Source organism: Saccoglossus kowalevskii, chromosome 17, assembly GCF_978046115.1.
Source record: "Saccoglossus kowalevskii chromosome 17, keSacKowa6.1, whole genome shotgun sequence".
In the NCBI taxonomy this organism is placed as follows: domain Eukaryota; kingdom Metazoa; phylum Hemichordata; class Enteropneusta; family Harrimaniidae; genus Saccoglossus; species Saccoglossus kowalevskii.
This window is the reverse complement of record NC_140657.1, coordinates 29,788,483-29,811,922: the sequence shown is the minus strand read 5'-3', so window position 1 is coordinate 29,811,922 and position 23,440 is coordinate 29,788,483. Positions and strand designations below refer to the sequence as shown.

Sequence of the window (23,440 nt, the reverse complement as noted above, 5' to 3'; positions counted from 1 at the left end):
GCGAGTCAAATATCTATACTAGTCTCTAGCATTGTGACTGATTTTTAAAAGTTTTTTTAAAACCAAGATGGGCTTTTCATTTATTTTAAGATTAAATAAAGAATCTTATAAGAATATATGAATATGGACGAACAAAGATTTATCTGGTACTGAAATTTTCAGAAACAAAGGGTAAAAAAATTAATTTAATAATGGTTGTATATAGCTTTCAGTTAGTTTTCTATGTTTAGTGCGCAGAGATATGTACCACTGTATGATCGTGAGAGATCCAATCCATACCATTCAAACCATACAGATTATAATGCTAATCACTGATTGGGTACCCATAGCTATGACATACATCCAAGAAGTAATTACAAAGGTTAGATACACCTACTCAATGTACAATTGGTCCAAGTTCAAATGTGAGAGATTTTTTGAACTATTGAAAACAAATTATCCTAGTTGTTGATGCTAGAAAATTGTATTGTATTAACAGTATGACATGTGGAAGAAGATTAATTTAAATAAACCAATACAGTACATCCATGTCTGCTTTGTATTAAGACAAGTGATTATTATGGTGTATATTCTGTAAAACCATTTATTTTCACTATTTTGATGTTTTGAGCATATTCACTGTGTTTTAATTTTACAGATTTGCCAAGGAAACAATGAGTTTTATTGTTATTTTACATGTTCACATAGTTTTAATTTACTAAAACCCAATGAATAATTAATGCATTTACAGTAACCTCTCACTTCAGTTTGCTAATCTTTGTCCCTCCATATCTTTCAGTTTCCTACTGCCTCCATCTCTCCATTTCAATCAGCTTTCTTTCCAAGACCATCCATTAATTCATTCATTCATCCATCTATCAGCCTCCCCAGGCCAACCGCTCACCAGCTTCTGACTATTACCGATCGGATCAATCTCTCATTCTCCTCTCATTGCTCAATGTCTCTCTGCATTCTCCCTCTCTCATTTTTGTAACAATATCAAGAGCTGTTCATACAAGTGTTTATCTGTCACTGTCCATCCTTTGCTGACTGTCAACATTAGATTGCCTGGATATGAAGCTACTGTGGATCTATCAGATTTTGTAATAGCAACCATCAATTTTCCATCTTTTTGGTTTAATCTCTTCAGCCCTCTCTGTCTCCATCTTTTCATCTCAGTCTCTCAACCTCCCTGTCTCCCTCATTTTAGCTTAATTCTTTCACCCATCATCATGGCTCAATCTAATAAAGCATGTTGCCATCATTTTGGTTCAATCCTTCTGCCCTCCTCTGTCTCCATAATTTAGTTTGATCAACCTAAATGTCCCCATCTTGTGGCCAATCTCTCCATCCATAGCTGTTTCCATCTTTTTGGCTCAATCTTTTTGTCTCTCATTGTCTCTAACAATTTGGCTGGGCCTCAGTCTTTTTTATCCAATCTGTCCCTCTCTTTCCCCAGCTTGCTGGCCCAATCTCTCTTCCCCTCTCTCTGTCTCCATCATTTTGAATTAATCTTCATCTCCCTAACTCAAACTTTCATGCCACAGATGCCACAAAATCTCTATCATTATATTTTTCTTTTAAAAAAAATTCAAATTACTGTGAAAAAATGATTTTATAACTGCGATCATTCATGCAAACTAAATTTCAAGAAAATCTCCAATCAAAGTTTCAACCCAAAAAGTATGCTGTAATTTAAAAATGTTAACTTTACAACAGGCTTTATGAAAGAACCTCTGTAAAAGTAATCATTCTCATTTAATTCAGTACTATTTTATTCAGATTCATTGGGTTTAAAGATAGTTTAAAAATAGTTAATTTAATTTAATTTACAGAAATTTATTTTTTGTAAGCAGCTGTTTTAAATTCTCAAGAAAAAATAATATGGTATGCAAACTAGTTTTTGAATTATGCACCTTAATTGTATATATTTTGCATATTTTTTTCAAAAATTGACATCAAAGTAGAGTTTAATACTACAGGGAAATTATTAAGAATTTTTAGTGTTTTTAAAATGTCCACAAGCATCTTGTTAGCTGTGTCTATCCTTACAACAGATTCATCTGTGGAACAATCATTTTACTGAAAACATATTTGTACATTATGCGTGTGTGCATTGAGTTTTACAACATTGAAAGGGTGAGGAATAACTTCAGACAAATTTACTTTTTTAAATTCTACCCCTTCAGTGTAAATAGAGAGAATAAAATACACTTCTAAAAAAACGATACTCCCAGAGAGTAAATTTAATTCACAGTAGTGCATGTTCATACAATGTATTTTGCAGGCATGGCATATGATATGTGTGCACATGTATCACGCATGGCAGAGTATAACAACTGAAAAGATCTACAGCGGGATGAATGCATCAATGTATGTATAAATTTATAATTACTGTAATATATGAAACAAAAACAATTATAAATGTGGCAATAAGATCAACATTAAAACTGCTTGGGAAGAGAGAAGTTGGTGAAGTCTCAGGTAAATAAAGACATCTAGGTCTTATTATATCTTAGTAACAAGACTGAGAATCAAGACTTTCCAGTTGAACACAAAAGAACAGAGGCACACACAGCAAACATACAAAGCTGAAGGTGGGCTCCCTGGTAGATAGCAACTGCTTGGAATTTAATCCCTAACAACTATTCCAATGACTTATCAAAATGGGAGAATATCATGGATGTGAGGTACCGTGGCAACAGACTTAAGGTGTGGAATAGCTCCCTCGCCATCTGCAGCCATTGTTGGCATGTCGGACAGTCTGCAAAGAGCCACGCAAATGTTGTTTTTTAACAGACTGTTAGTACACGCTAAACAGTATGGTATGGTATTCATGTGATTGCCATAGCAACACCATCAGTTTTTAAAAGTTAAATGAAAAGGTACAATATTTTGTGCACAATGCGCTAAAACATTTTTTCACGTACATAGAAGATGTTCCTCTACAACAAAATGAACCAATCACATTCAGTGAAACAGCCACACACAAGAGCCAATGAGATTTGTCGACACAAAAAGCATTTATCTTTTATCTTGCTCACATGGTTGACAGCAGGGAACTAGTCTAACACTGACAAAATCTCACCACCTGAGGGCAGTATTACTATGTGAGTCACGATTCAGTAATTACCAGTCAGGTTGAGGTCTAATAATTAGTTAGACTACCATCAGTATTTCACAGTGATATTACATTCAATATTTGGGATGTTAAGCTGATTTAAATTAAATAGTGAGATTGAAAATTTGAGGGCGCCATCACTTTAAAACCTAATCAACAAATAATTAATAATTATAATCGAATAATTATTTTGTTTTACAGTACAAAAAATCATGTAGTCTGCTGTACAGTGAAAGCAAGAAAGAAATGACATTATTATTGATGTATCGTCCTCACTCATTATTCAAAATAACTTTTTCATGGTATTTGCTACTAAATAATAATTGGCTACAAAATCAAATGATACATTGACTGGCCTGTGGAACAGTACAGTACTACATGCAAATAATATTGTTCTGACCCCTGCCTCACAGTAACAATATGGACACTAATAAAGTCATTTTCTTTGTTGGAATGCTTTGAGCCTGCGTCCACCATTCATTGGGTGAAATACTATGAGAAAAACACAATATCATTGTTTTTATTCTGTCACTAGAATTAAATTTTAAATTAAATTCAAAAACTTGACATTTCAAATTATTTTTATTGACATATATACCATCAAAACAACCGTCCAATATTTTTCAGTTGAAAAAAGACGTATTGGTCAATACAATGACCATTGAGAGAAATATTTGCAAATATTTCAGATAAGGCCAAAATAAATATTGTTTCTGGTAGGTGCATGTGATAAAAGTGGCCGCTCTGACTTTTCATTCTAGTTTCTGTCAATGGAATAAAGTTGCCAATGATTTTAATCAATAACAAGGAATGTGCAATATCTTGGTCGGAAACATGAAACAGAATTTATAACGGACGGTAATAAGTAATAAACATCATGTGACGTGATTTTGTATTAACCCTTTGGCATTCATTTTTGGACATTTTTTATAAATTCTTTGTTAATTTCAGATCAAATAATTTTCAAATGACCTTAGACTTTGACAAAAGCTGACTTCAGGACTGAAGTTGAAAAATAAGCACCAAAATTGTTGCAAGATGCTAGTAAATATTTTGTTAAAAGTAAACAAGTACTGTAAAATGACTAATTTTCACTGGGTTTAAATTTCGCTGATTTACCATTTCAGGCATATTCAATGGGTTTTAAATTCATGGTTTTATTACTTTTATTTAATTTTGATATTCACTGGGTTTTAATTTAGCGCATTTTCCAGTCAATGAAATAAGCAAAATTAAAACCCAGTGAATAATTAACCCTTTTACAGTATAACAAATGACAAATGACCTGAGTGTGCACAGTGACAGAATCATGAAAACAAATGATGCAATGCAAGAAGGCAGAAGACATTTTAGATATGCAAGGATACTAGAAATACAGCCCAAGACGATGAGACGATTTTATTTTTTGCCATAAACTACTAGCGCAAATTAATATAGAATGTATCTCAAAATTTCTTGTATGATCTTAATCATATATCACCAGAATCATACATCACTATCTACCGGTATTACTTGGTATCTAGTAATATACATGTCACTGGAAGAATGGGACTGCCAAATCAAAAGATTAACTTGTAATTGCCAGTTTTCCCTAATTTGTCCTTATACCGTGTTTGCTCTATTAGAAATACATATAAATTTGTTGTATATCGAATCATTAAAATCTGATATATTTTGACCATAGAAAAACATGAGTAATTTACGTATACACTTCTAATAGAGCAAATACGGTCTTTTGATCTGTACTGTAGTACCTTTGTGCTAAAAAAATAAGTAAACACGTGGTGAAATGTCATGTTACCATAGCAACATGAAATTGTTACCAACCAAATAATTTTCATCTGTCTAGGTGTTGTTTGCATATGCATAGCTAGCTGTCTAGGTGTTCTTTGCATATACAAAGTTAGCTGTCTAGGTGCTGTTTGCATATACAAAGCAAGCTGTCTAGGTGCTGTTTGCATATACATAGCTAGCTGTCTAGGTGCTGTTTGCATATACATAGCTAGCTGTCTAGGTGCTGTTTGCATATACATAGCTAGCTGTCTAGGTGCTGTTTGCATATACATAGCTAGCTGTCTAGGTGCTGTTTGCATATACATAGCTAGCTGTCTAGGTGTTGTTTGCATATACATAGCTAGCTGTCTAGGTGCTGTTTGCATATACATAGCTAGCTGTCTAGGTGCTGTTTGCATATACAAAGCTAGCTGTCTAGGTGCTGTTTGCATATACAAAGCTAGCTGTCTAGGTGCTGTTTACATATTCAAAGCTAGCTGTCTAGGTGTTGTTTGCTTATGCATAGCTAGCTGTGTAGGTGCTGTTTGCATATACAAAGCTAGCCGTCTAGGTGCTGTTTGCATATACAAAGCTAGCTGTCTAGGTGCTATTTGCATATACAAAGCTAGCTGTCTAGGTGCTGTTTGCATATACAAAGTTAGCTGTCTAGGTGCTGTTTGCATATACAAAGCTAGCTGTCTAGGTGCTGTTTGCATATACAAAGGTAGCTGTCTAGGTGCTGTTTGCATATACAAAGCTAGCTGTCTAGGTGCTGTTTGCATATGCATAGCTAGCGGTCTAGGTGCTGTTTGCATATACATAGCTAGCCGTCTAGATGCTGTTTGCATATACAAAGCTAGCTGTCTAGGTACTGTTTGCATATACATAGCTAGGTGCTGTGTGCATATGCATAGCTAGCTGTCTAGGTGCTGTTTGCATATACAAAGCAAGCTGTCTCGGTGCTGTTTGCATATACATAGCTAGCTGTCTAGGTGCTGTTTGCATATACATAGCTAGCTGTCTAGGTGCTGTTTGCATATACATAGCTAGCTGTCTAGGTGCTGTTTGCATATACATAGCTAGCTGTCTAGGTGCTGTTTGCATATACATAGCTAGCTGTCTAGGTGTTGTTTGCATATACATAGCTAGCTGTCTAGGTGCTGTTTGCATATACATAGCTAGCTGTCTAGGTGCTGTTTGCATATACAAAGCTAGCTGTCTAGGTGCTGTTTGCATATACAAAGCTAGCTGTCTAGGTGCTGTTTACATATAAAATGCGAGCTGTCTAGGTACTGTTTGCATATAAAAAACTAGCTGTCTAGGTACTGTTTGCATATACATAGCTAGCTGTCTAGGTGTTCTTTGCATATACATAGCTAGCTGTCTAGGTGCTGTTTGCATATACATAGCTAGCTGTCTAGGTGCTGTTTGCATATAAAATGCGAGCTGTCTAGGTACTGTTTGCATATAAAAAACTAGCTGTCTAGGTGCTGTTTGCATATACATAGCTAGCTGTCTAGGTGTTCTTTGCATATACATAGCTAGCTGTCTAGGTGTTGTTTGCATATACAAAGCTAGCTGTCTAGGTGCTGTTTGCATATACATAGCTAGCTGTCTAGGTGTTGTTTGCATATACATAGCTAGCTGTCTAGGTGCTGTTTGCATATACAAAGCTAGCTGTCTAGGTGTTCTTTGCATATGTGTAGTACATACAAACATTTCAACTCATGTAGGTGAAAAATTATAATATAAATTAGTGTTTGAATTTTGATGAAGCCAAAAAAACAATGCTTTGATCTAGTGTTAACACTGCCCTCTTTTGTTCAGAAAAAAAAACAAAATAAACAAAATATATTGACTCTAGATAGCGCTATACTCACCTTTTTGGAAGCGTGTTTCCAATTGCCTGTGGGGCTTCTCGCAGTGCAAAACTTTTTGCTACGTGACCAAGATGCAAACGCTTGATGTGGAAGATATGTTTGAATTCACTTGGATAAGTGGCGTATGCTCTGGTGAAAGATTGATAAGCTGAGACAAAAAAAAATGACAGTCAGGTTCAGAAAAATCTGATTAAAATAAGATCCTTGTTTGGGCTTCTTTTATTTATTCATTTATTTTTTTCTAAATATGTATTAATTTATTTTATTTTAATTTATTTTAATTTAATAATACATCACTCCAATGAAGGCATGTGTCAGCCATATAGAAATGATTGACTCCCTGTCTAATATGGATTTGATCATGTTTCCATTGATGAAACTATTTGTTTTTCCTTGCATGTCACAGGTGTTACAGCACCACATTGTTATTAACAGACATATACTATTGTTCACGTTACGGAATATCGGCATGTGTGCAGAACTTTTTAATCATTCATGGAGGAACTCACATCAGGACCCACTCAGCTCGTGTCAAAAATCACGCCCTCATTCAGCGACCTGTTAGTTGACCAAAACATAGTAGACAATAAGCATATGATGATAATAATTACTTTTTTGAAATCCTATCCATTTGCTGTTATTGTACACAAGAATGGCAAAGAACTGTTTTTTCATGTTGGTGTCGCAAAGCAAAAAGAAACTGGTTACAGCAGCACATAAATATGTGTTGCTGACAATGTTCTGCATTCATTTCATTCATTACTTCAGTATCCACCCATGTCTAGCTGCACTTGCCTTCATCTTCATGAGTTTAGTACGAGGATACCCCAAAGTATGCACGAACACAGTATCGGCTGATGCGCAGCGGAGGTCGATGGATACTTTAGGTATCCTCGTAATAACTTTATTATTATACATCTTTGGGATACATCGTGGGAATGCCGAAATCCAAAAAGTTTAGAACAGAATCAGCAAACTTCTTTGTGTGGAGTCCGGTCAAACCCTGGTGGCAGCCATGTTTGTTTGACAGATGTATAATAGTATGAAATAGTATGTGTTCTCTTAAGTTCAACACTGAGGGCATGATTTTGGCTCATGCCGAGTGTTCAGGTGGCAAATCTTGGTTCTGACTCTCTACTGGAACCTAGATCGACTTCTTTTCGACAGATGCTGACTCGGCCCGACCGTTCACACATACGGAGTCAACACACGTTGAGATCTGTACTGTGAACAACCCCATAGAGTATAGAACCAAACACCTTGCTTGTTAAAACTAATCACCACTGTAAGTAAACAATTTGTTTTCCTGACTACTCCATGATGAGTAAAAACTGTGGATACAGTGCTTTTTGCCGAGGAAACCATACTCCATATTCAGACAGCATGAAAAGTGCCTAGACTAGGGGAAGTCTGCACAAACAACATAATGCTCCCGGTTATAAGAGCTCCACAAATATAGGAGAATGCAAATTTCCACAACAGTGACTATGACATCATATATTACCCATAATCCTTTGCTGGAGAAGCAAGATGTTTGACTACATAATACTGATGAAAAGTTGAGAATCTAGGGAATGAAAAGTCATGTAAAAACAAGAAAGCCATCAGAGCCGGCAGATCTCCTGACATTATTTCAAGCACTGGTTGAATATCTACATCTGCAAGAGTGCTTCAGATAGAATAGTTAGGCCACACCGACTTGATTTTATGGATGACATCCGCGCGCACATTAGTTTTCACCTGTTCTCTCTCTCAAAAAAAATAAAAAATCTCCGGCGACGAGTCTCCACAGATCGGTTTTCTGTCTGGAACTTGCCGGCTCATATTGTCGCAAAGTGCCAACTTGTCGTAAAACTCGTTTTGGACTACCTCAAAACCAAACTCCGCACAGTTAGATGCGCGTTACGTAAAGCGCAAAGACCTACTGGAAGGAGATTGTCTCAAAACATGCCAAAATTGTCATAAATGATCCAACATGGCGACCACACCACCAAAATACATGAGCATAAAAGTTCAGAGGTAAAACGGAGGGATTGTTGTAGACTGGTACGCAATTGATGTTGGCCAGGGAGATGTGACGTTTACACAGCAATACGAGAGATCGGTAGCGGCAAGCGAGTTTCGCCCAGACAACTTTAAGGACATATTGTCCAGAGTGGCTGTCCCGCGTTTCTTCTGCAGCGATGAGAGAAATGGGAGAGGAGTGGAGGTGTATGGTGGCCTAAAAGTCGGTCAGGCAACAAGTCAGTTCGATTACTTTGTCCGCATTGAAGTCGACAAAACTGTAATGAAAGCAGCGGGAGCTCCTTGACCGAAGTCCCCTTTCGGGGTGAAGAAAAGTTCTTATTATTTTTTTTTCATTTTCTGATTCGGATAATTTGCTTGCACACACAGTCAGTAATATTTTGATCATATTACAAATTTTCATCAAGATACATGTACATAATTTTCTGCATCCAAATTTTTGTTGACTCTCTGTTGATGTTTTTTTTTCCAATATCAAGCCTCTTATAGTTTGTTACATAGTTGAAGTAGTACTAGAGCATTTGTGTCTACACTTAGTCTATCTGAAGTGTCACTTTAAAAGCTGTAGTTTGAATGTCAAAGAAGGTTTTCCAGGTTGCTGTTGACAAACTTATTGTTTAAAAATTTTTTTTTTTCAATACAACACAGTAAGTTTTTCTTTATTATTGACTTGATGTGTATGCCTTTGGCAAAGCTAACATCTGCCTTTTCCTCTTGCCTTTTAAAAATCAAAGGTGATGATATCTGTGACAGTTATACAGTACGAGATGTGTACATCAACATGTGCCTCCTACAAATCAAGACTTGATTTTTTGATACACTGTGGTTCAATTCATAATAACAGCTCCGTAGTCCTGTGGTTTTAGCAGGATTTTTTTTTTTTGGCAGGATTTTTTTTTTTTTGCCCTCTCGCATTAGTTTTGGGGTCTCCAGAGGATGTCATCCATAAAATTAAATCAGTGTAGCCTTATGTATTTTTAATGAGGTCACATGACCATATACAGTTATTAAATATTTTGATCAGATGATGAGCCCAATGTTTTCAATACAACACTGTGTGATTGTCTCTACAACAGTGCTTTGTATAGAGGCACAGATGAACGGCTGGTAACCATTATATCCCCCAATTGCACTTGATAGGGGATACAAACTCTAGATTGCATTCTCCTGCATTTGTGGAGTCTCTTTGTCTGGTAGCATTTTGTAGTTTGCTTGGACTTTTCCTTTAAAGCAATATACACTGCAGATATTAACCAAAGTCACATTTGTGAATCTCAGGTAGTGGCTTAGACCTGTTCATAAAATCTATGGCATCTTCACTCAGGGTACACTTCCTAATCCATTTCAGGTGTTTTACTACAGATATGAATTGAATAAAAGACCAATCCCTGGAGCAGAAACCACTACATTATCGGTGACCAATATTGCGGTCTCATCATGTTTGTCACCGGTTTCACTTACCACTCCTGGCTAACTTCTGGAATTTGATGTCCTGGTTCACCCACTCCTCAAAGTCTCTCTGTAACGCTGTTGCTGATTCTTCCACAGTTCGTTTCATTCGACCCATCTTATACAGCAATAGATGTTTCAAGACGCCATTCATGTCTATTTCCTGTAAACTACAGTATGTAAAGAATCAAAATAAGACAGTATTATTGCATTATCAGTTGATGCATAGCCAAGGTCACAAGAAGTTTAAACTTAAAAGATGTTGTCCATTGAAACTATTATGAATGGGAGAGCTGGGATGTAAACTATGCCTTCAACGTTACCTGTTGGAGTCTGTGAAAAGTGTTAAATACTTCCTCCAAATATTATGTATTTTTATGAACATTTTTGTTTCTTCATTGTAAAAGTGTATACACACACCCCTTTCTTTCCCCAATTTTACATGTTGAGGCCCCTGGGCTTATGACCTGGGGAAATACAGTATTTCATGAAAAAAAAATATCAGAAACTTATCTGAATTTACTGATAATTCATCATATTCATGACAACCATCAATTACTGTCTTATAACTACGTATGATTTTTTTCACCATGTGTAATCAAATGACATTTTGACATACGGTGAGAATTGTTTACATCAGGCTAAATCTGAATAGGTTACTGAAATAATTACTAATTACTAATGACCAATCGATTACTTCAGGGTGTGTTTTGCCCCAGATATCTTCCAAATACCATAATGTTACATTTGGTATATAGTCCACGAGTCAGAGAGATTGTTGATACCATTTTGCGAGCAAGTCCCACGATACCTTTTCTGGACAGTCAGTACCAGTAGATTAGGAAAATCTTTGCTGGACATATTAACATGGTAGCATAGCGATGTTGCAATGGCAACAGATTTTCATCACTTTTAAAGATTCCTAATTGTTTGGGTTGGCATATCCTGTTATAGGAGCAACCAGGTAACCCCATAGTTCTCTCAACCACACAAGTATGTGATGAACAAAAAGAAATTATAATAACATTAAATATTTTGGGGTATCCTATCAGGTAAAAATATTACACATTTTACATATCTATAAGTAGGTAGTCAGACAGGCTATCAGAGGGATAGCATTTAGGAATGGTGCAAGTACCTTTATGGAATGCTCAGAATATGTAGAATCTTTGGAGGACATGTCAAATTTGTAGCTTTTTTGTGTTGTTATGGCAACACATTTGTACCACTTTTCAATCTTTCTAATTGTAGGTAGTCATATGATGGTATAGGAGTAACCATACACCTTCCTAGTCGTCTCAAACGGACAAATTATTGGTTCATTATTGTGATGAACACAAAAACTCATGTTAACATTGGATTTTTTGCAGGTTCTCCCTAATTTGCATAATAAAGCGGAAATATTTGCATATTATACAAATCTACTGTTGTTATCATTTGCCACCATACCTGTTTGAGTCATTGCCATGGCAACCAGTTTTAACACATTTCAACATATGTTGTCTGGGTAGGCATATCTTTGTTGGGGCAGTCAATACCTCATAGTTCCTTTAAACACAAAGGACTGAGCTTCCAAAATGGATGGACTTTATATTGACTGATATGGCACATACTACTTCACATGGTAAAGGCATATGTATATGCCTTGCAAATAATGGATGAGACACACACACACACCTTAATTTATGTGAACCCAGAACCTGAACATATTCAACTTCAGATGGAGCAAGAAATAGTAGTGCCTGTCCCTTCTTGCCAATCCTAGCTGTCCTCCCTACACGATGAATGTATTCTGCTGCTGTTCCTGGTGTGTTATACTGCACAATCCATTTTACTTCGGGGAGATCTAACCCCCTAGCAGCAACATCCTGCAGAATTCAACAAAGTCAAAGACATTCAACTATTGCAATGAGGATTCAGTTAGGTACGTGAAGTAGAGATCTTATTAAGCATTATGCATCACCCCTAAAGGTCACACATCCTGGTACTTAAAGGTCACACATCCTGGTACCTAAATGTTTAACGATAATCATTTTTCTCTCAATATTTGTAGTGTTGACTGTTTTTTAATTCAAAAAAGTTTAATTATAATGAATTAGTCCCACCACAAATTACCAGGATTTGAGACCTTTAATTAGATTGTGTCATGGCAACATAAATTAACATAATTATACTCTTAAATTGTCATTGTTGTTTAAATGCTATCAAAGAAGAACAATTGCTCAAAAAGCCTAGTTATTTTGAATATTAGGACAATGATTACCAAATATTAACTCATATACATCTTATGTTAGATACTTACTGTACATAACAAAACTCCAGTGGTACATTCAACAAAGTGAAGATAAACTTTTCTTCTTTCCTGAAGATTGAAAAATGATTAAAAAATATTTGCAGTAAGTCACGTTCTCTTGGTTTAAAATACTGAATGTAGAAATGATGTAAACATCTGAATTATAAATAGGTTTGTTTCCAGCAACAACTTTATATGGTTAATTTCTTAAAAACAGTGTAAAACTGAAAGCTGTTGCAAAACTAGAAAAACAACAACAAGAGATTTTAGAATAAATAACTTGTTATGATGGTGATATTACGTACTCCTAGAAGAGTGAAATGACTTCAAATATAGCAAATTAAAACAAATTTTCCTTGGCATAATTCAAAATTTTACACAGTGAAGTCATACTTACCTTGCCAATTCTGATGTTTAGCATTGGGTAGACTACACTATCGGTAGTTTGCTTACCGTCCAAAGAAGTCACATGTTGAAATTTTTTTAGCAATTCCAGGGTACCAAATTTGAACAAAAAAAATGACTAAGTATGTCTAAGATACCACATTTTCAAAAAACAAAATGGCTGCTGCCTGTCGGCCATCTTGAATCGAATCACTAAACCACTGCATGTGCATATGTCCCAGACATCGTACTCGGGACAAGCAAAGAAAGAATGGATTCGGTCAAGAGGGTTCTGAAATATGACTCCTGATGGACGGAGACAAAATTACGAGTCCCGACTTCATTTGGAACTAACAAAACAGTCTGTCTGTCTTTGATAACTGCCAAAATGGTGGTCGAACCATATGAAAATCCGACCTCTCCAGAAAACTATTTTCAAACAAAAAAGAAATCAGAAGAGTATAACCTCACCGTCCCAGGCAGATGTGAAGGGTCAACATCAGCAAACGATATCTTGACTTCTGAACTTCTGAAAAGCTATACTTTTGGGCATCTTTTAGACATCCTTTTTTTATGACTTTAGAACTGGAGATAGAGGGTGCTGGACCCCCTAGGTGACCAATTTCAATGGCACCTGGGCTTGTACAAAATGTCCAACATAGGGCTCCCTCAGTCAATAAGCCCACTATCTATACCATGCTTAACATTAGATTTTGGTAAATTGAGTAAGCATAGTAAAACTAGTGGTATGCTGGACCTTACCTCCTGTGGCATACTACCATGGAGCTGAAATATTTCTAAATCATCATCATCATTGTCCTCGTCATTTAAAACATTGATAAGAAGACTATAATGGAATTCCACAGAATCTTTGCTGGATAGAAATATTATCATTTTGGACTCGGAAGCAAGCTGGAAAATAAACATTTTTCATAAATTAAAATACAAATATTTTTAGTTTGTTATGTCAAACATATACTAATGAAGGGTACATTTACAGGTTTAGAAGATTTCAGTTACCCTGCAGACAGTTTACTGTGAAATACTTTATTTTTGCTGGAATTAATTTTCGCTGAAAAGGCTTTTTGGGCGTTTTGTATGGAATTTCTTTTTACTGATTTTTGATGAGTTTAATGTGAAATATAGGAAAAAAAGTATATTCGCTGGATTTTATTTTCACGGAATCATCCCTTTCAGCGAAAATAGCAAAAATAAAGTATTCTACAGTACTCCTGATTTGTTATGTGTACTAAGAACAATTTTGAAAATACAGAAAGTATAGTCATCACTTGCCACAAATTTGGGGTTGTACAAGCTATGATGTACAAGCTACAATGTTCATGCACATCATGAACCAATTTCAGAAACTAACTTGTAATCAAACATAGTATCAAAGGGTGCCAAAAACACATGAATCATATTTGCAGGTTTTGTTACAATCAGTGTTTTAGCTTACATACCTTGCATTTGCTGATGATGAATGCAGCGAGTGTGACAAGCCTCAGTTTACTTGGCACTATAATGAAGTATTGCCGTAGTTGTTTAGGAGTGGATACATCAATAGATTGTTCCATTGTTGATGTTACGTCTTTATTACTAGCAGTATTCACATCACCTTGTATATTTACATAGACTGGATCTTTCAGGGACATACATGCTAAACTTTTAACAGCTAAGCCATAAAAAAAAAAAAAAGATTAGAAAGAACTCCCATGTACTAAGGGTATTGAGTACAAATAAGGAATATTATATTTACATTATTAGAACACATCTTCAATTCATATAAAGCAAAAACTGTATTTATTGTATGCAAAAACATTGAAGTATGTCTTATTTTCACCACAGACTTGTCTTTGTTATTTGAACAGATATGCTTCTAATAGAATAAATCGGAAAGTGAAAAATGCAACTACAAGCAGTGATCACGGTGGTTATGAACCAAAAGCATACTTTATAATTTAGAGTGAATTATTGGTTTGTCTAGTATCAACAGAATTTAGATGTATTAATTTGTAATACATGTATATGGTCAGAAATTAAACAGGATATGCTATTCATGTTTTTTTTGTATCCAAATTGAATTTCATTTGTCGAGTCACATGTACAGGGATACAAAACATAAAACGAATCATCATGAACATGTATTTTAACATGTATAATGTCTTATCAAATTTGAAAACTGACAAATATGAATGAAAATGGTCCATAAGCCGTGGAGATATAATAGTATAGTTTAAAAGCAAGATGACCGCCAGTTGGCCATCTTTGATCCACTTGCGAAACGAATCGCAATGGACATTTATCCTAACATGAATAATGTATGTACTAAATTTGAACAAAAAATGACAAAGCACACATAAAATACCACATTTTCAAAAAACTAAATGACTGCCAGTCAGCCATCTTGGATTAAATCCGTAAACCACTGTGCATATGTCCCAGATAAAGTACTGGGCACATGCAAACAATGAACAGATTTGGTCCATAAGGTTCTGAAATATGATTTCGAACGGACGAAGACCGAATTATAAAGTACTTGGTTCGGACTTCGTTCTAATAAATAATTAATGAAATTATGACTATATATGATGATGTGATATTTCATATCACGCATATTATCAAGGTCACATGACCATATATAGACATCTGATACATAAGTCATGTCTCTTGTCCTGTGCTTTCATTAGAGCACTGGTTGCATGTCACTATATATATCACACTTTAATATGCATATTAATGAGATCATGTGAACGTATTTGTATAAAGTAGGTAATTAACATATTTGATATATGAAATAATCACATCTATAAATAAAGCACCTATGTACCAAATTTCATTGAAATTTGATGAGTGGTACTCGTGATAAATTGGTTAATTTATGCAAATTAGGTAAGAATTGGGTGATGGAAGCAACAACTGCAACCATCGGGTGATAGAAGCAACAACTGCAACCATCGGGTGATAGAAGCAACACCTGCGAGCATTGGGTGATAGAAGCAACACCTGCGACCATTGGGTGATAGAAGCAACACCAGAGACCATCGGGTGATAGAAGCAACACCTGCGAGCATTGGGTGATAGAAGCAACACCAGAGACCATCGGGTGATAGAAGCAATACCTGCGACCATTGGGTGATGGAAGCAATACCTGCGACCATCGGGTGATAGAAGCAACACCAGAGACCATCGGGTGATAGAAGCAACACCTGCGAGCATTGGGTGATAGAAGCAACACCAGAGACCATCGGGTGATAGCAGTAACAAACAGCTAGAAATTAACACTTTGATGTTGCATAAACTCATGATTGACACTCATTTTGAACAACTCTTTGAATAATACTTTTATTAATTATGCTGAAATCTCATCCAGCTTGTAAACTTGTATATCAGGGAAACAATTCTAATGTTTAAAATTAATTCCCTTATATATTTATGGTACAGTCAAACCTGTCTATAAAGGACAGTCAAACCTGTCTATAAAGGACAGTCAGTGGACTGAGCCAAACTGTCCTTTATAATAGACAGGTGGTCTTTATATGGAGGTGGCCTAATTTATTCATTCAATCATGAATATTAATTAGGGCATGAATTTTAAGGGAGATCATAAGCAAAGCATAAAAACAAACCTACACATTGTACAATGAATATGTCTTTTTTAATAAAAGTCACTCATGATCGTACACACAATTTTACAGTTATTTGTTTCAAGCATAGACGTGTCAAAACTGCCCAAACGAAAAAAATTTTCTCGATTGCGAATTATTGATATTACTGTTTATAAAAAAAAAATAGGATCGAAATAGAAAACATCTTTCGTTGAGAATAACCCTGAGATGACCCCTCAGTAACAATACGTTTTGCCCATGTGCTAGCTTCATTAGCATAATTTATAACGATCAACAAACAACATGGCGGCCAAAATAGATCGGATTTTGCAATCCCGCGATGACAATGAAATAAACAAATGTTTTATTATTTTGTTTGGATATTTCATGCCGACAAAGTAAATAAAACATCTCTCATTTAATAAAACTGGTTCATTTTTCTCGTTTTCGAGACGGGAGGAATTTGCTCTTCATGTGCGAGACAGTCCACAAAAGTACCGCTGGCCGGCTGGGGATTGATAGTATAGATCAGAAACAAGCTAGTTTTTCATTTCAAACTTTGAATGAAACTCTTTTAATTTGTTGTTAACATTTTTCCAGTCTCCAGACGTTACATTCAGATGATATTCAACTTTTTTTTTTCTTACTTTTTCGCAACTTCACAAACCAAGTTGCGATGGTCACCCTGTCTATTAACCCTAAAGATTGCATACTTGGTAATCTGAACGTAACATGTGGCCACGTTCCTGTTAGCAATTCGCAAGTAGCTATTGTCTTTTTGCTGAGACCGTCTGATGGAAATGTTGGTGGTCGTTATACAAAGGTTAAAGTGTGAATAGGTCTACAATAGGGTGGTCGCTGGTCGCGTTGGACATGTGGTCGCTATATCCAGTGTCGTTAACGTGTAAATTGCAAAGGGACTGTACTAAGGTGGTCGCTATGAGCAGGTGGCCGCTCTGCACAGGTGGTCGTTAACACAGGTTTGACTGTATATATTCACAAAAATATACCGTACTCCATGTATTCTTATTGTCAAAAACAGTTCAATATTTTGCAGAGCACCACAAATTAATGTTTCATACAGGCTTTATAAAACCACAATACAACTCAAATGTGTGTAATAAAAGAAACATAAACAGTTGGGCAACCTCACCTTCACTGAGAGTAGCGGATAATAACACTGACTGCCTCTCGCCACTTTCTAGGTTGAGTTTGTTCAAAATGGCTGCAATATCTTTTTCAAATCCTAGATCCAACAGTCTGGGAAAATTAACAAAAAAACATTTATTTTGTAAGAGTTGACAAACTCTAATTCAGGCAAGTTGTTCATATATGGCACAAGACCATGAATCAACTTCTGGTTACTTGTTGCCATAGAGAAAGAGGGTGGTTCTTAAATTGTGAATTTTTACAAAAAAAACAGAAAGGAGCAACACAGACACCACATGAATAACTGAACTTAAGACAGCTTTGTTTATAGATGTCATGGATAAAAATCTTAGAATACAAATTACATCAAATTAATAACATTGACTTTTGCTTGACCAAATTATTGAACTTTTTTAATACACAATAAAAGATTTATTTACTTGTTTATTGAAATGTTGATCACAAGAATCAAATTTTGTCATCTAAATACAAACCACAACTTTTGTCTCCAAAGCTATATACAATAACTGGGATACAATCATTTGGTTCACTGAATGTTTTCAATTAAATGTCAACATAGTTAAACTCTGGTGATCTTGCTCTTTGTTATATTGTTTCCTTTATCATACTTTGTTTCAAAATGAATATGCATTGTCAAAACTTATTTTGAATACAAACAAGTTTTAGGAATGAAACAGCAGTAAACAGTGTACAGCCAACACAGAGACAATTGGAATAAATGTATTACCGTTAAAGTCCTATTATAAACCGCGGTTTATATTACAATGTATCAATTTAAAAATTGGGATCAAAAGCTCAAGTTCGGGGTGCGGTTTCTATTACGTACATATTGCAATCACTAAATGGGCGTGGTCATTTTTTGTACACAACACATGCACAAAACAAACAATACACCGTACAATCTCTTGAATAGGCGTCGGGGAAGAGTGAAAGGCCTTATTTTGGTTCTAAAATAGGCGTTACGAAATGTTGAAAAATTACAGTCAATCAAAAAAAAAATTCCACATGATACAAAAAATACTCAGTATTTTTAATGTAATATGCATTTATTTTTTTAATTTTCTTGGTAACGAAAAGTATATTCTAACAGTTTCTAAAGTTTCAAATAAAAACACGAATGCACTGCTTAGTAGCAAATGATCACATAACGGTAGCTCGATCCGGCCATGCTGCGGGTCACAAGTGAATAACTTACTTGTTTTCGAAGTGTTGATATTGGTGATTATTATTTAGTAGTGATTACAATAACGCACGAAAAATAAATTCATTGAATTGTTATAAAATGCAAGTAAAATTCAAATTAGTTTCCCCGTAAGCGAATGATTTCAGTCACATGTAAACAGCCGATACCGTGACGATATCTGCCATGTTTTTGAATGCTCACGTGACGTATCATTGACCGGATAGGTCAAGCCGCTAATTAACCAATCAAAATGCTGGATGGTGCCCACGTGTCTAAATTATATAGCTCATTTAAATATGTTAATGACAGTTCAGCGACCTCATGGTGAACGCAACACGGAAGAGATTTACCGATAATGTAGTGCGATCTTTTGCCTTTGATTCCATGGGAAAACGGCATGATTTTTTTTTTAAATCAAGAAATTATTTGTTTTCGAAAGATAAATTATTCTTCAATGCTCAGTTTAACACTTTTACGGTGATAAAAGCTCATTGTCTAAAACTTGCGAAACACAGACGTATTCAGAAAGAGTATTGACAGAGGTCGCCGCCAGAACAAAAGCAGTTTCATTGCCTGTCTGACATCTTATCACCGCTGAACAATAAATAGGTGTGAATATTTTTAGGCATGTTGTCGAAACAAATGAATAGGATTAAGAACAATGCCGTTTTGGACCAGCTGGTTGAAACAATGAAGACAGTCACGGCCTTGTTGAATTGGGGGTGCGGTTAGTAATAGGTACTTTTCAAGTTTTCAATTTTTGTTAAGAACTCTTTAACCCCGAAGCCGGAATTGGGGGTGCGGTTACTATTACGTATGCGGTTTATATTAGGACTTTAACGGTAAGACATACAGCAATGCATATTCCCCAGTAATCAGTCAAATTGAAACAGATTTTGGCCACTACTTTGTCAATTTTTGCATGATGTTTTCACACAGGACATCTGTCATTCGCACTAAATAAAGTTTTTCCACTGATGAATTAGATGACCAAGTTTGATACAGTTTGGAATAGAATTAGTAAAGTTATTGTGTACACAATAACACATTAATTAATTATACCTTTCCCTTTCATTTTTGGTATGTGCAAGGTAAAAAACACGACTTATTACATATTTTTACACTGAGAACCTTTTTTCCATTTCAACCAAAGGACAAAATAGAGTGGCCATTGCATGTATGCTGCAAGTTTCAAATAACCACAAGTTGACAAAGATGGAACAATAAATACAGCACTTCTTGACATGTCAACATGTACACAGTCCACACTTACCTATCAGCTTCATCCAATACCACCCATTTCACTCGACTTAGCTTCAGACTTTCAGTATGTTCCAAATGATCAACTAGTCGCCCTGGGGTCGCAACAAGGATATTGATGCCCTTACGTATTCTTGCCTTCTCAGATTTTTTTTTCTCACCACCCATTATGCAACCAGGCACCAACCAATGGTAGGGCTGTTGGAAAAACACACAACCAGTTTAGTATCATGTGCAATTGCTGTCTTCATCATTATGGCCAAGCTGTGTTACAACTACTGATGATAATAGGAGCAATATTTGTCATGAACTACTGCCTATGTTTTGGATTGGCTGACATGGCAACAGTCTTAATTGTGGCATGTTTTGATTCTACTGCTGAATGAACAGTCAGTTAGAGAGACTGAACACCCTAGCTCTCTGATGTAAGACAAACATGACAACCACTGATGATGAAGTGAATAGGAAACTTACCTGAACAAGTTTTGAGATAACATCATAACTTTGAAGAGCAAGCTGTATGCAAATTAAAAGAATGAATTACAACCAATCAGAATAGTGCACATAGTGACCAAATATTGAAACCAAAAATGCAAAAAGCAAAAAAAAAATGACATTAATAGATCGCTGGGAGCTACACTGCATGTTACTGCACACATATTAGTAAAGTGTATAGGATGGAATGGGTTTGACTTGTATTCCTAACAACATTCTGTTATTAATGCAACTAATGTTATGTACATGTAAGAAGTCTAAGTATTAACTAATATATCCTGGAGTACATTGTACTAACAAATATGTTTCATAATAAATTGTTTTTTGACTTTCAGCATATTTCAAATTTGGTTAAAAGCTGTTACCGGTACTCAGGATTCTGGACAACGTTTGTACCATTTTTATTAATTGAAACTGTGAAACCAACATGCTGATGAAGTGGTTATAACAATGAAATACCTCTCTGGTTGGTAGTAATACTAATGCGTATGGTCCGTCACATCGCTGTATTTTTGGATCTACACGTCCCAATGTCTCCACAATAGGAATGGCATATGCAAGGGTTTTACCTGCAAATAAAAAAAATACCTGAATCAATGTAGGCATGCCTGTCTAGGTTATCCACGATTGGATTTCAAGCAGTATAAAATAAATGAAAGAACAAGCACTGACAATGAACAGTCCCCATTCTATATTTTAATGCCAAATTCCATGACTACCGGTAGAAGTGATCCAGAAGTGTGGGTGTACATTATGATAAATGTTCCTGTGATGTGGTCAATTGTTGCTGGCACTGTACTGTAATGGACTGAGCATATTTGGTTGAATCCCCCAAAACTGTAATGTGCCACAAAATCCAGTAGGCAGAATCATTGTACTGATTTTGTGGCTTGACGACTGAGCTGTATTTTATCAGGCGTCACTGAGCAGGTTCAATTTGTAGACTTATGGATAACACAACGTCTCGTAGTATGTAACTCAACAAACACTGTTTATTGTCAACTGACTAAAGTTTGGAACAATACAAAAAACTACACTATTGTGCTTGTGAGCTCGTGAAAACTCCAAAACAAGAACGCAATCGAACAGTAATAAAGTTGGCGCCCTGAAACTCTTTCTGGTACCGCCCTCTGATTGGTCATATTTATCGGTAATATTTAGCGTTCTTGCTGCATTCAGCCATAGATTTTAAATGAAATCCTGCAAGCCGTCTCACATCACAGGAACTGCTATAGTGGTCTGAGATGTAACGCACATTGATAATCCAGAAAACAAACGCTGAGTAGTCGCAGCAGAGCTATAATACACTGACTCATAAAAAGAAATTCCAGATTAAGAATTTCAGGCTCAAGAAAATAAACGTGTACCATGTGCGGTACACACAGAGATAAGGACAAATAAAACAAAATACACTGAAATCCTCAATGTGACCCCAAAACACAATACGATTAGTAAGCAATACTGCTTTCTTTGGTAAAAGCTTTGGATTAAATTTGGTGAGAAGACAGCCAAAGACTGCAGGATTCTGAGATCGTTCCATAAACAAGTCATGCTACGTCAATGCCAGGAACACCATCAGATAGAAAGATAGAAAGTGGTTTGTCATGCACGCCAGTGCAAAGGTCAAAATTGTAACGTCTGCTGAGAGTAGCACTGATATTTTTATTTTAAATTATGATTTCAGTTATATTTTTATTTTAAATTATGATTTCAGTTATATTTTTATTTTAAATTATTTCAGTTATATTTTTATTTTAAATTATGATTTCAGTTATATTTTTTATCCTAGTCAAAACAGAAAATGAAAAAGTGTTTTTATAAAAAAATGCGACACTTACAAAAACGCCAAACTTAATGTTTTGATTTTGAAAGGTGAACACGAAGGTCACTGTAAATTGAATGATATTTCGTTGATTTTGTTATCTAAAACCTACAAGACCTTGTTGCATTTGAGACCTGCATATTAGTTCATCACATTAAATTATGATTTTTGTCCAAGATTCTAAAAAAACACAAAAAGAAAATACCGCAGGAAATTACCACATCACTTCTGCGCTGTTGGTGGCACTAATCAAATCTAATAATCATGCCCAATAATGGTCAAAACGCTCGGCTGCGTTTCAGCTGTTCATTCTAGTACTACTATGAAAGACCTTGTTTACTGACATTTTAAAAGGTGAAACATTGTGAGGTGTTGTACGTATGGATGCCATAATGATTCATGTTAAGTTTTTCAAAATCCCAAATAAAAAATTATGTTGTTGGTTGCAAAAAATTGGCAGAAGAACTAACCTGAAAGTGAAGACACGTACAACGTTCTAGCTATAGTAAACAGTGAATAAATAAATATTGTAAACAGGGATTGCGTTAACCCCATATTTTGCTTCCCGGACTCCAATTATTGAAGAGGGACCCAGTTTTTCAGACAAGCTGGGGTCCAATGTCTAATAAATTGATCCAGGGTCATATATAAATTTCTTAAATTTTTTTAAATGGGACTCGTCTTGTCGAGACACTAGCGCAAACCCTGTGTAAAGTACATGTTTGTATGGTTTGGGAATACAATGAATATTAAATGTCATTAAATTCTGAACAACACTTCAAATCTACCGGGTATACCACTTTATAACGTTCACAAACGCAACTTGAACTGTATCCTCTTGTAACATGATTTGGGTGCTTGTTTTGATTTTAGCAAATTAAATGAAATATTTTATTTTATGGAAATGGGATGGAAGTGTTACTGTGGACAAAGTGAAAGAAAAAAGCAGTTTCAAGAAAAATTTTGTCTATGTGAATTTAGCATACATGTGTTTCACAACA

At 35.5% G+C, this 23,440-nt stretch overlaps 1 protein-coding gene across 2 annotated transcripts in view; it reads right to left on the bottom strand.

Moving 5' to 3' along the window:
• Positions 1-23,440, bottom strand: part of LOC100375263 (ATP-dependent DNA helicase DDX31-like) — a 38,904-nt gene that overhangs the window by 6,589 nt on the left and 8,875 nt on the right. Inside the window, exons 5-14 of one of the 2 annotated variants that reach the window (XM_002732494.4) lie at positions 21,077-21,186; positions 20,597-20,638; positions 20,136-20,320; positions 17,663-17,769; positions 14,365-14,576; positions 13,667-13,816; positions 12,530-12,589; positions 11,905-12,095; positions 10,240-10,397; positions 6,754-6,901 (exon numbers count right to left, since the gene is read on the bottom strand). In XM_002732494.4, the coding sequence (XP_002732540.2) occupies positions 6,754-6,901; positions 10,240-10,397; positions 11,905-12,095; positions 12,530-12,589; positions 13,667-13,816; positions 14,365-14,576; positions 17,663-17,769; positions 20,136-20,320; positions 20,597-20,638; positions 21,077-21,186 (1,363 nt within the window). The remainder of the gene's footprint in view (positions 1-6,753; positions 6,902-10,239; positions 10,398-11,904; positions 12,096-12,529; positions 12,590-13,666; positions 13,817-14,364; positions 14,577-17,662; positions 17,770-20,135; positions 20,321-20,596; positions 20,639-21,076; positions 21,187-23,440) is intronic. The other variant, XM_085492295.1, reaches the window with a different exon arrangement.